At 41.8% G+C, this 13,575-nt stretch overlaps 1 protein-coding gene across 1 annotated transcript; it reads left to right on the top strand.

The window, feature by feature from the left end:
- On the top strand, positions 1 to 12,422 carry LOC137128210 (polymeric immunoglobulin receptor-like). The gene is made up of 7 exons (XM_067506034.1): positions 1 to 195; positions 727 to 1,035; positions 9,476 to 9,784; positions 10,128 to 10,439; positions 11,039 to 11,125; positions 11,945 to 11,988; positions 12,079 to 12,422. The coding sequence occupies exons 1-7, from the start codon at positions 156 to 158 to the stop codon at positions 12,136 to 12,138; spliced, it is 1,161 nt and encodes a 386-aa protein (XP_067362135.1). The 5' UTR covers positions 1 to 155; the 3' UTR covers positions 12,139 to 12,422.
- The last annotated feature ends 1,153 nt before the right edge of the window (positions 12,423 to 13,575 follow it).

The following is a 13,575-nucleotide window of genomic DNA, read 5'->3' as shown; positions in this document are numbered from 1 at the left end:
AAGAACAGCAGGGGTGGACAGACAGAAAGTGGGGGTAACAAGTTCTTAAACCTGCAGCAGAGATACAGGAAACACAGTGTGAAGACACATAGAGAAGAGGAATCTGAAATATCAAAGTGTAGGACGTAAGATCTCAGCATCCAAAAAGCACCACGATGAAGAGTTTTCTTCTACTTGTCATTTTGCTGATGGAAGGTAAAAAAATATATATACTGTATTTTTTAACATTAGTTTAAACTTTGTTGTCATTGCAGGAATAGAACCAGTTTAAGGCAGGTAGCTTCTAAACAAGAACTGCACAGACTAGTAGAGTATTACTCATTATTTATTAGGTGCAGGTATAACTGAGTGGATAAGTTTAAGAGTTTAAGAGCAAAGTGCTTTTTAGATCATTCTCAGAAAGAACCAGATCACGATCCAGACAGTTTGTTTTCTTGATACACAACAAAGTGAGACAACAGGGATAATTTCACAATCAGAAGAAGTTACAGATCTGAGGTGATTGTCAAAATACTTCCTTAAAGAAAAGTCACAGAAAATGTCAGTAAGTTAAATGTTTAAATGAAAAAATACAATTAGTTTAACTTAACAATGCTACAATCTGCTAAATAAACCTAAAAAAGTCTCTTTACTTTCATGATCCAGACAGTTTCTGTTTTGTTGGCAGCATGTTAAGAAACAGGGATTATTTCAGAATCTGACACCAAATGTCTCTTTGATCAACAGGAAGTGAAGCCTCATCTAAAATGAAGGGATGTTTAAATGGATGGATTGAATTCATCTGTGGATACAACAACACCAATATCACAAAATATCATATGATTGATGTAGTTACTCCAAAAGAAACTTTACGAAGTAATCAGAGAGATGAGTGGGAAAACAAAGGGAAATGGTTTCTGTACCATGATACAACAAACCAACATCTCAGGGTGATCTTCAAACAACTGCAACGGGAGGATTTTGGGAAGCAGCAGTGTCAGTTTCATGGAGACAGTGTCTCAGCCCCTGAAATCACTGAACTGGAATTGGATATGGGTAAGAAAATCTGCATCTATTTTACTGTCTCTCAAGTTTTTTGTTAAAACTCTGTTACTGTTTTAATGTGATATACAAATGTTATTATGATCATAGTTGATGTGAAGTTTAATAAAACACTAAGAAAACATAGAGAACATAAAAACTATACAACACACACAGTATTAGTCATTGTATTTAATTTTACATAGAAGCAAATGTTCTCAAGTCCTAAAGTCTTCTGACTTGTCCTCTAGAGCTTTTAAAGTAAAATTTGTCCATTTCATTACTTCTGGATAACTTGTCTTCTAGAATAATCCCACACAGCTGTAGCTGTATATGAGCCTGGCTGTTTAAGCCAAACCACCACTGATGAGGATGTGCTATGACCAAAACTTCATAGGTACATTTTAGAAAGACATTATCATTAGTTATGATTTTACAGTTATTAAATAACTAATGACACTGGTTTGATGATTAGGAATCAAAGCACTGATGCGAACATTGGTTGACGACTGCTCGTCCTCTCATGAATCCAAGAGTCATTAGGGAAACAAGAGTTTAATATAACTAGACAAGTTGTAGAACATCCAGGACAAAGCCCTGAGCTTAAAAACAAATATCAAAAAGACGACTGAGGATTAAAGAACTTTGCAAACTCATTTTGGCCTCTGTTAACCACTCATGCTGTTCAGGGTCATGGGGGGCTGGAGGTTATCTCAGCTGTCAGTGGGTGAGAAGCAGGGTCCACCCTGCACCCAGATCTCCAGTCCAGAGAGACACACAGACAATTATTAACATTCACATTTATGGGCAATTTACAGTCACCCATTAACCTAAAAAGCATGTCTGACTCTGGAAGGACAGGGACAACATGCAAACTCCACCTAGAAAAGCCACAGCCGTGTGTGGATTCAGACCAGGGAGCTTTTCCCTGTGAGGTGGCTGCACTAAACTCCAATAGTAACTAATTACATATTCAGAGTAGTTTGCCTAACTTCCGGTGAAGCTGACAGTGAAGGTTAGTTTTCAGAAAACAGAGCTTCTCTGAAAATAAATTTGAGTTGTTGTAAATTTTACCTTTAATCTCAAAATAATTTTTCTAACAACTCTGGACACCACAAACAAGTTCTCAACACAGCATGGACACATTAATACATATTTGAAGTCAATAGACGGGACATTTTAAAAAGAAACATGATCGTAAATTTGGAGCATGTTTGTATCTAACATCACCACCTGTCAGAAAATTCTTCTCTTTAGCTGCTAAATGCTACTTTGTTTCTGTCTCCTGTTTGCTGAGCTTTGGACTGAGTCCTCAGTCCTGATATTAAAGAACTAGAGATTTGTTAGAAAACACAAATACGGGGAAGGACCAGCAGATACGATAATAGATTATAATAATGAACACACCATTTACTGAATATCCTCATAACTGTCACGATTTTGGTTAAGGGACGACCCAAGTGAGGTGACTGAGAGGGATTGCAACAACACAAGGGCTTTTATTGTCAGGGACTTGAAAACCGCAAAACGGAAATCGCTCCTAACAGGAGGGTTCAGAATTGACAAGACTCAAACTAACCAAAGGGACCAGAACACGAGGGGGATTAACATAATAGGAAACAAGATGGTAACATAATTTAACTAAATTAAAACTACAAAGGCTGAGAGATAAATATAAAACTGCTAACAGGCAAGTACACGGGGAAGCCAAAGGAAACCATCTTGCATAAAATACTTAACCAGAGACATGGAGCAGAGAACACAACTACAAAACTGGAGGGTGAGTGAAAACTGTCGTGGCAAAAACTGTAAGGCAAGTTAGGAGGCAAAAAGGCAACTTACAAGTGAATGATAACGGTGAATTTAATCGGCAAATAGAGAAACATGCAGAGCAGAACAGAGCTACACTCTAGAGCGGGTCAATCTGATTGACCAAGATGTGTAGGTTGCTCAGCCTTTTATACAATAGTAATAATTTGAATAGTCATTTGGTGTGAGATGGAATGATCAATTGCATGCATTATTAGTCTGCGTGCACACGGAATAAGGCAACATCCTCACAGGGTTAGGGCAGTAATGCCTATATCAACACCTGCAAAAAGTGACAGGATGAAGGCCTTCCATTTTCCAAACACGACATCCCCAGCCCCAGGGGCTGGTGTCATCATGGCCAGAGTTCTCCATCGTTGGGCACCAGATGTTCTTGATGTTTGTTGGAGCTTGAAGTGTGGGCTGAGCCCAATCAGCACTTCTCCCTCCTCACCGGGGTGAACAATTCAGGGGACAAATTTGACTGTACCTTCCTGGTCGTTTTCCACGGCGGTTGTTTCCTTGTCTAGTCGGTGGTCTCCTGGGTGTAGTTCCTTTTCTGATTCAGGTGTGGGGATCTTCTTGCAGTGGCTGGCGTGGACCCACGTGGCGCGTCCCTCTACTTTCACTGCTGTACTGGAAGTCAGCAGCATTTGATGTGGTCCTGTGAAACGTCTCTGCCTCCAGCGTTTCCTCCGGTGGTCTTTGATGAGCACCCAGTTACCCGGTTTGAGATTGTGCAGGCTGGTGTCTGCGGGGGTGGACAGGGCTGCTTTCACCTGGGGACAAAGGACTTAGAGAGAGGCAGAAAGTTTTGCACAATAATCCAGCATCATCTCTTCATGATGCCCAGTCATCAGACTTTGTTTGATGGGATCAAGCCCTATACTAGGAGGTTTTCCAAATATCATCTCAAATGGACTTAACCCATGTGTTGTTCTTACTCTCGTACGCATATAGAACAGTACCAATGGTAATGCTTCAACCCATGTCAAACCTGTTTCTTTACAGCATTTTGTTAGTTTTGTCTTGAGGATGCCATTTTGTTGCTCTATTGCACCTGCACTGTGAGGGTGATAAGATCAATGATATTTGAATTCAAATCCCAAATAATTTGACAAATCCTTCAACACTTTGTTGGCAAACCCAGGACCATTGTCGCTACTGATCTTTTTTGGAATACCCCAGTGAACAATGATATCTTTTGTTAGCGCTTTTACCACTTTGGATGCATCCTGTTTGGAAGAAGGGAAAACCTCTACCCACTTGCTAAACATGCAAACCATGGTCAAGCAATATCTTTTGTTTTGGCATGGTGACATTTCAATGAAGTCAATCGTCCAATGTTCAAAAGGCCCATCAGGTGGGGGGTGACCTTGCAATGGCATTTTAATGGCACCAGAGGGATTGTTTGCGGCACAGATTAAACATTTTCTACAGTATTCAGCTGCATATGTTGAAAAACCCCTGGTGTACCAGTGAGTGTTGACATATGCACACATCCCCCCCTTGCAAGCATGATCTTTACCACGAGGTAATTTTGCATTCAAATGGAAATAAGCCTTAGGTAAGCAAGGTTTATCATCTGGGCCAAGCCAAACCCCATTTTGTAGTGTTGCACCTGATTTTTTCCATAGAGTTTTTTGAGATATGCTTGCCAATGACTGCATGGTTGACAGGTCAGCCTGTGGGTTGAGTTCCTGTGGAAGAGAAAGGAGAGTTAGGTGAAACATTTGTCCCGTCCTGGCTGCTGCTTTTGCTACGGCATCTGCTGCTGAATTTCCTGTAGAAATGGGATCTGTTTTGTTAGTATGAGCATCAAATTTTATTACTGATATTTGTTTAGGCAACATGATTGCATTTAAGAGTGCTGCAACCAGAGTGTGGTGTGCAATGGCTATTCTGGCTGATGTCATAAAACCCCTTTTTCTCCAGTAGTGTACCACTGGAAATGACATTATGTTTGGTGACAACAGCAAATCCAACTAGGTTTCTACCCGTTTTGACATCTCGGGAAGCAGACCCATCAACAAATAACCCTAAGTCAGCATTCAAGATTGGTGTGTCTGTGAGATCAGGTCTGGAAGTACATATGGTTTTCAGCACCTCTGTGCAGTTATGATGAACTCCATCCTCCACTGTAGGAAGAAGAGCAGCAGGATTCAGCACATTACATCTTTTCACAGGAATGTTAGGCATTTCCAGCAATACAGTGTGGTATCTCAACCAACGCTGAGTTGACAGATGTGCACTTTTCTGTGTGTGTGTAATATGTTTGTAACAGTGTGCGGAACCATAAGTATCAAATCAGAATACCCAACCAAATCACGTGACGCCAAAACAGCTTTTTTCTGCTGCAGCAACTGCTTTCAGACAGAGGGGCAGACCTGCTGCTACTGAATCCAGCTTTGATAAAAAAAAAAAAAAAAGGCAACAGTCCGCAGTTTACTCCTGTGAGGTTGGCGTAACACAGAGGTCAACAAACCGAGTAAAAGGCATGTTAGGATTAGGCAGACCCAGAGTGGGAGCTACAGTGAGTGCTGCCCTAACATCACTAAATGCTTCTTTTCCTTCAATAGTCCATTTCATTTTTCACGTACTGAAAGTTGTTTAACATGCACCATAGCAGACAGGGAAGCTTCGCGCAAAAAGTAATTTGGGATCCACTGTCTGCAGAATGATGTCATGCCAAGGAAACTCATCATCTGTTTTTTTTTTTTTTTTTAAACAGGCTTAGGAATATTTTGAATTTTAAGAAATCATTTTGGTGACAGTGTTTTGCCCTCTGGGGTGATCACATGGCCCAGACATGTCACTTTTGCTGCACAAATTGCATTTTTGTCAAACTTATTTTATGGCCATTATCTGCAAGATGTTTTAAAAAGGTGCACCGTATCAATTTTGCATGCGTCTTCAGTTTGGCTACAAATCAGCAGATCATCTACATATTGTAAGAGCGCTGAGCCGGCCGGCAAATTAAGATCTTTTTTAAACAGGGAATATGGGAGTGCGCACTGGGGAATTGGTACATCGAATTATTACACCTGCTTTTAGCAGAGAATTGAACACAGGCCTTATGCCATCGATGGCTTCCTGCTTTAAAGAATATTGCTTCTGACATGGCCTGTACTCTGATTTTGGATGTACTGTCAGAGGTTCTGCATCTCTCATAAGACCTACATCATATTTATGGGCTGCCCAGAGAGATTTTGGAATTTGCTCGAGCTCTGGTGGTAAACTAGTTTCTGTGATGGTATAGGCTGCAGCCTGTGTGGTGTCATGGCCATCAATGAGCTCAACTGTTCAACTATCAGCTTGTACAACTGATAACTGAGTACGATGTACATCACCCTTCCTACTGTATTCCGTCCTAGGACCTAATGCTGTTGGTTGGAAATCCTCGAGGAGCAGCCGCTCTGCAACCATGGGCCCAGTTCTTGCCAACTCCAGTCAGAAGGTTTAGCCAATGGGATATGTGGAGTGTCCCCCTTAAATTGTACTTCCTGTTTAGAGGAGAGTGAGACAGAGGCAACCGCAGCAGAAGTCCTTGTCCAATACACATTTATCAAACACATCACTTCCAATTCACCATATTCAACATACCACTGACTTTCTCCATTCAACATACCACTGACTTTCTCCATTCAACATACCACTGACCTTCATATTCAACATACTATTGACTTTCTTATTCACCTTCTGGTCCTACATTTACGTGTGCTGTATAGTGTAGTGACTTATGATGTTGGAATGTTTGTGTGTGTGTGTGTGCGCGCAAAATCTGCAAGCTGCTGTGCAACAGGTGTGTTGTCAACAAGTTTCCATTTATATGCATCATATCTGGGTTTTGTCTTTGTGTGTGTGAATGTGTAGATGCGGGTCATCTGATCTGATTTCTGCTCCTGTATGGGTGTCACCTGATCCAGCGTCTGCTCCCCCTGCTCTCCCACTCAGTCAGCCAATTTCTGGTTTGGTCCTGTTTAGAAATGCATCCTTAAGATGGTCCTCATAGGAACTCATGGGGTTCCTTCCCAGTCCATCTTCTGGTGGAACATGACCACTGTGGATGTCATATGCCTCAGTTAACCGTGCAAGAAATGCTCCCACAGACTCGTTTGGCTCCTGCTGTATGGCACTGATCACACTCATGTCTTGCTTAAGCGGAAACTTTGCACACCCTGCAACAGTAGTGTTACAGCGTTCCTGTATAAAGCATTGTCCTCATGTTCCCAGTCTTGCTGCTTCAGACGAAGCCTGAGATTAGAGTTGGTAAACAAGTGTCTGACCTTGTGAAAATCACATCTCAGCTGTCGCTTCAACAGGCGCTCCAGTTCCTGAAATGTTGGTTTGTAGTCCTGCACCATGTTCTGGAAGACCTCTCCCCACTTGATAGCATTTCTTTTTGGGTGAGTGACTTTCTCAATTGCTAATGTCCAATTCTGTCCAGGAGTGGAAAACAAGTTGGTGCCCATGAACTCCTCCCACCTCAATCATAGGGAAAGTTAGGACATGTATACCATCTCCTTTCTGTTCTTCAAGATTGGGGGGAAAGTTCTGTCCTTACGATCTGGTGTGCATGGAGTGTCCTTTCACACTTCCAGGGCTGGGCTCCAGGAGTGATTCCTCAGAGGTGTTGCCCCTTTGTGCTCCTTCTGTGGCTGCTGCATTTTGTGATGGGGAGGGCTGGCTTGGATTTCCCCTGCTGTGCTGCTTGACTCTGGTATGGTTGGGGAGGCAGTGGAGGAGCAGAGACCAGATCTGGATCCACCTTGTGAAACTCAGACAATACAGGATACAGAGGTTCAGTGTCAGAACAATCTTTTGGTCTGTAAACTACATTTTCTGGTTCTTTCCGTTTTGGCCTCTCATGTTCATTTGCAATCTGTCGTCTAAACATTCTACTCTCCCTCACATGACATTCATCTTTCCACATACTAAATGCCTTCCAGTCAGGAACACCTTATGCTTTCTTTTACTTCGTTTGGACAAGGACTTGTGATTCTCTGCGCTCTCCCTCTCTCTCTTTTCCAGTTTATCTTTTAACTGAGCTAACTGTCTGCTACTCAGACTACCCTCTTTAGGAAACCCCAATTCCCACCATTCAGTCAATTGATTACAACTACCCTTGTATTTTTTTGACATTTCTTCACATAATGGTGACAAATGAGTTGGCAGACTGTGCCCAGGCCAGGCGCTCATTTCTCTAGTACCCAGTACTATACCCATTCCTCTAGTTGCCGTTCCCTAGCGCTACCTTTCCTCGTGCGACTCAGAGTTTACTGCGCAGCATACAACAGTAGTCAATAGCACCACGGTTCAACTAAGACAACGTCTTGTCAACTACCCAACCAGTAGTGAGTTTTATAGAGCTCTCTTACCAAGTTCTGGTCTGCTCGCATTTTTTCTCCGTTGCTGTTTCACCGCCGTATTACGGTCCGTATCGCTTCTGGATTGGATCGGCGGGTGGGCTCCTTAGGAGAATAGCTTCTCAACCATAGGGAGGAATCAACTCTTACATGTGTACACTGCTACTGTTCATCCATCAGAGTCCAGACCACACGTCGAATCCCACTTTTCTGACACCAATTCTGTCGTGGCAAAAACTGTAAGGCAAGTTAGGAGGCAAAAAGTGAATGATAACGGTGAATTTAATCAGCAAATAGAGAAACATGCAGAGCAGAACAGAGCTACACTCTAGAGCGGGTCAATCTGATTGACCAAGATGTGTAGGTTGCTCAGCCTTTTATACATACAACTCAACAGCTGGGTTCACACAAAGAACAAAGGGATGAGTCAATGCAAATCAACCTTCATACAATGTGGTCAGGAGTCTTAATTAACAAGTTCATGTTACTTTGTCCTTTTGTCTTCATTGTCTTTTAAGTCCTTGAGATTGATGATTTGTGCTGGTTCCCGTGGGCTCCCTTCTGGGAAGCAAATGTTCAGGTGTAGGTAGTTTTATAGTTGATATCTACCTAACATACCTATTTGTGTGGCCAGAGACATGATGTCTTGCTGGGGAGCAAAAGGCGAGGAAGCACTGGTGTAAGCAGGTTTGATAGTGGGTCTGTGAGAAGTGTGAAAACAGTGAAACAGTGTTACCTAGATCTTGAAATTTCCCTCACAAAAACAACACTGGAGAAAATCTTATCGCAAAGAAACCTAAAATACTAAATGATTACTGGGAAAGAACACATTGAAAAAAGAACAACTAGGAGACGGTGAGAAAAATAAACCAAACCTCAGACCAAAACTACACAGAAAACACAGAGTCCAGGATACCAAAGTCCAAGATACAAGAGTCCAGATTTCCCAATAGTTCAAGAAACATAAGTCCAGGCTTTACCAAAAGTCCAGCGTCTACTGTGGGGTTGGTGAGGATGATAACAATGACAGTAACCTCAACAAGAATCTGGCAGGGAAGTGAAGGGAAGAACTTAAATACAGGAGGGAACAGGTGCAATGAGGGACAACAAGGGTAAAGCTGGGCAAAAGGAACCAGGCACAGGAAGTAGGGAGAAGGGGCCACAAAATAAAAGTCCAGAAACAGGAAATGCACTGTGACCACAAATAACCACAAATAACAAATTTAAATCATCTTTGTACAATGTTTTTAGACATTAACTTTTTTACATTTTCTCTTCAGATGATGACAACTGCCAACACACCACATTTAATCACACTACATACACAACGGCTCAAACCACCATCTTATGTACAGACAAAGGAAACAGAGTCAGGTTTTTCTGCAAAGACAACGGTTTCATCTGTGAAGACATTTTATCAACAACTGTAAAATCAAATGGGAGCTTCAGTCTCACTGACAACAACAGTGGCTTCAACATGTCCATCAGTGACGTGTCCTCTCAGGATGCTGGTGTCTACTGGTGTGGAGTGAAACCAAATCAAGGAAATTATCGTGCAGCTCTTCAGAGAATACAACTGGAGGTTCAAAGTGAGTGATTCATAACTACTAGAGATTTGGTTTCTTTCTACATGAGTTAGACAAAAACTAGATGTGTGAGCTTGTTACCTTTCACCAGGCTGATTTAATATAAGTTAAAAGTATGAAGATGTTATGTTAGCAGTGAAGGTTGTTCAAAGATTTAAGAAATACCTTCTACACTCAGTGATCTTTAGTGTCCAAGTAATGGTTTAAAAGTGAGAGCAGAGAAAATGCTAAAAGCTGTTTTGTAAATCAACATACAATATACACTGATGTCTCGTGTGCTTGTTTAAAAGTGAAGGAAAATGTTGAAAGGTTAAAACATGTTTTAGCTGTTTCTTTCTACCTTCAGACATCAGTGTCATTAAAAGATCCTCAGCTGTTGGACAGACTCTGACCTACTGGTGCAGTTACCCAGAGGATGCTCCTGTTAACAAATTCATCTGTAAGGGAGAAGATCCATATGTATGTGAACAGCTGGTCAACATTTCGACAAACATGAAGACTGGGAAGTTGAGCATTGAGGATGACAGAGAGGAGAGAAACATCACAGTAACAGTGAGGAATCTAACAGCAGAGGACACTGGGACATACTGGTGTGGAGCAGGAACCAGTGACGAAAAGCGAAGAAACCAACTCTTCAACAAACTAGTTTTGACTGTTGGTGAGTGCTGATGTCATTAGATCATTTGTATATAATCTGACCCCTGTTCAAAGTGCAGTAGGCCGTGTGAGAGACAGTGACGTTCACCTGTAGCAGGTGAAAGTCCCGTCAACAGCAGAGACGTCCACTTTGGAAAATGTTGGTGAGCATTTTACACCAGGTTTTACTTTTCAGAAGAAGCAGGAGAAGCTGCCACTGATCAACTTCACTGATTGGGAACTTGCTTCTTTTCATTCTAGTTTGGGTCGTACTGTACATGTACATAAATACCATTAAACTTCCCTCTGACGTCCCCACATCAAAATATCTTTCTACTTCAAGCTGAAAAATGCCTCCAGATATTATCACTTGGAGGAACCTTTAGTTTAGATTAGGCAACAGGACCTCTGGGCAGGATTCATGAGGATATTTTAAATACAGGATGGTTTATTTTTTTGCAGCAATCTGCAAAACTGTTTTCATGTTCTCCATGTTTCTCTTAGACTTTGTTTCAGTGCCGTCAGAAACCTGGACGTCTGTTTCTTCAGAGGATTAAGGGCTTTGTATGAACCTCTGTCACATCAGTTACAGTCCCTTATGTCGTGTGTTTTGTCCTGCAGCTGGATCTCAGTTGGCTGCAGTCACAGCTACAGTCGTCCGTGTAGCTGCTCTGGTGGTTGTGAACATACTGATTCTCTTCTACACATGTAAGAGGCTGCTAACATGAAACACACCCACAAACGTTTCTCATTGGGGGTATAAGGGCTGGTGAGCCGTCATTTAAGAAATTCATGAATCGGAATAGATCAGAGGTCGAATGTCAGCTACACCAGTGATACGAAGCACAATATAAAACATGTTTTATTCTAATCAAAGGTTCTTTAAAGTCAGCTGGGAGCAAACCAGATGAAAACAGTGGATGGAACAATTATCCAGAGATTTATTACAGTACAATTATCTATATAAAACCAATAAAATGTCTAAACAAAAAACCTCAATAGAAAAGTGCTGAAAACTAAGAGCAAAACACACAAAGGAAAAACCTGAGTTGATGTTCAAAAAACTACTACCACACACACACACACACACACACACACACACAGAGTAACTGGTTATGATTACATCATGTCTAACACTAACCCTCAGAAGTTAAGGCCCAACCTCAGCCCTCATCTTAACCTACATCCAATTCGAACCTCAACCCTAAAACCAACTCCTAACCCCCAAACAGGTCTTTCTGTTTACAGGGGCCACTAAAATGTGATGGACATTTAGATTTGTCAACATATTTGTAATTTTTCCCAGAGTCATTTCTGATTCTCAGGGTCACTACAGTGGATTATTTGTCCCCATGTTTATTTGGCACAGTTTGTTCTCAGATGCTCTTCCTGATGCAGACCTTCCCAACTTCTACTGGCGACACTGCACAGGTTCAGTATCTTGCCCATGGACAAGGCAAGAAAACTGCACCTCTGCTGCCCCCTTGTGTTTCCCCATTCATACTATTTTTTTTTTTTCTGTGTCAGGCTCAAAAATCAGAAGAAATAGAAGAGAAAAACAGAAAAGTTGGGTAAGTTAACATATTAGTCTAAAATGGTTGTATTATGGGGGAGACCTGTATATACAGTAAAGTATTAATCCTGTGTTTTTCTTTTGGAAGGATCGTGGCTATGCAGAGGTACAGGACCCACCCAGAAGACCGTCTCAGGAACTGCAATGAAAACAGCTGTGATGGGACTCAAGAAAGACTGTGATCAGAGAGGAACTACACCCTTGTCAAATTTAATTGTTTGGTGAAGCTAAAAAAAAAAAACTTCTGACAGGTCGATGACATCCCAACACATTCAAACTGTTTCCAGGCTTATGCTGTGTAGTCTGAGAAGTTTTCAGAGCGGCAACACTATCAAGTATTGTACATAGTGAGGCTGCAGAATTATTAACAATTTAATCAACTTGTGCAGGAGAAACATTAAGGTGGTTACTTTCCATTGTATTGAAATATGGTGAATCAAATGTTGAAATAATACATTTCATTGAACTTGTTTACAGTTTTCTCACTTGGATTTTTTTACTAACTGCTGTATAGTCCGCTTCAATTATATACGTAAGTACAAGGTCTGTGTCACACTTAACAAGTGTTATCAATATTAGTGGACCCAGACAGAGAGACGGAACCAGGTTATTAGAAAGGTTAGAATGGTTTATTTGGGGGCAGGTAGCACGGGTAGAAACGGGGGAAAGGGTCAGGGGAAGGAGAACCTGGTCCGAGGAGCTTGAGACCCGGGGCAGGGGGGGGAGCGATGGAGCAGCGAGTCGCGGGAGGAGGACGAATGGTGACCGTGGGATTAGGTCCATGGAGATGAGGAGTCGAAGGGGGTTTCTGGACGCAGGTTCTGTGGGTGAGGAGACACAATGAGCAAGTTAGTAATACTGTGCTGGTTGGTTTTAAAGAGCCTGGTGCTCTAATGGAGGCTACTGAGACAAAGTGGAGACTTGTGGTGTGAAGGAGACCAGTATACAAGCTGCTGTCATCAGGGCGAATGATTGCACGCAGGTGTCCAGGTGCACTGGGAGGAAACTAACACACAAAACAGACAGGGAGAGAGAGGAGGAGGAGGAAGAGGAGGAGGGGAGACCAGGTGCTGTCACAGGTTGCGACTGAAACTGAGTGGGTTTATTTACATTTTGGGGAAAAATCAATTGAATCTAATAATAAGTTAAACGCAGTGTTGAGGCTGTTACTGATCAGATAGAAAATCAATATCATAATTCATAAGAATTGGGGGGTTCGACTCATTTAATCCACATTTAATACCTTTGGGGTTTTGTTCTGTAAGAGGAGTCGTCTTAACTTTTATTAGTTTATCATGATTAACTCCTCTTGTGGTCGTTTTTAGTTTATGTAATTTAGTTGGTGGGGGAACAGACACAGTCTCTATAGGTATGTGGGACTTGTGGGGGGGGTGACGGTTGTAAGGACACTGCAGAGAGACATGTAGGACTGGATCTCTGCATCCTAGGCTCAACTCTGGATTGTCATAATTATGGTTGTCTGATAAAACTAAACATATTTCTGGATAAGGAAGCTGCACCATCTAAAGTAGGATGATGCCATCTCTGCTCATCAGCCCAGATTTTCCCCAAAAACGTTTCCAAT

This window comes from Channa argus, chromosome 5 (assembly GCF_033026475.1).
Source record: "Channa argus isolate prfri chromosome 5, Channa argus male v1.0, whole genome shotgun sequence".
NCBI classification, from domain to species: Eukaryota; Metazoa; Chordata; class Actinopteri; order Anabantiformes; family Channidae; genus Channa; species Channa argus.
This window is presented reverse-complemented; position numbering and strand designations above follow the sequence as displayed.

Coding starts and splice junctions, on each gene's coding strand:
- LOC137128210 (XM_067506034.1), top strand. CDS start 156: ATGAAGAGTTTTCTTCTACTTGTCATTTTGCTGATGGAAG. Junction 1,036..9,475: donor TGAACTGGAATTGGATATGG/GTAAGAAAATCT, acceptor TTTTCTCTTCAG/ATGATGACAACTGCCAACAC. Junction 11,126..11,944: donor ACTGATTCTCTTCTACACAT/GTAAGAGGCTGC, acceptor TTTCTGTGTCAG/GCTCAAAAATCAGAAGAAAT.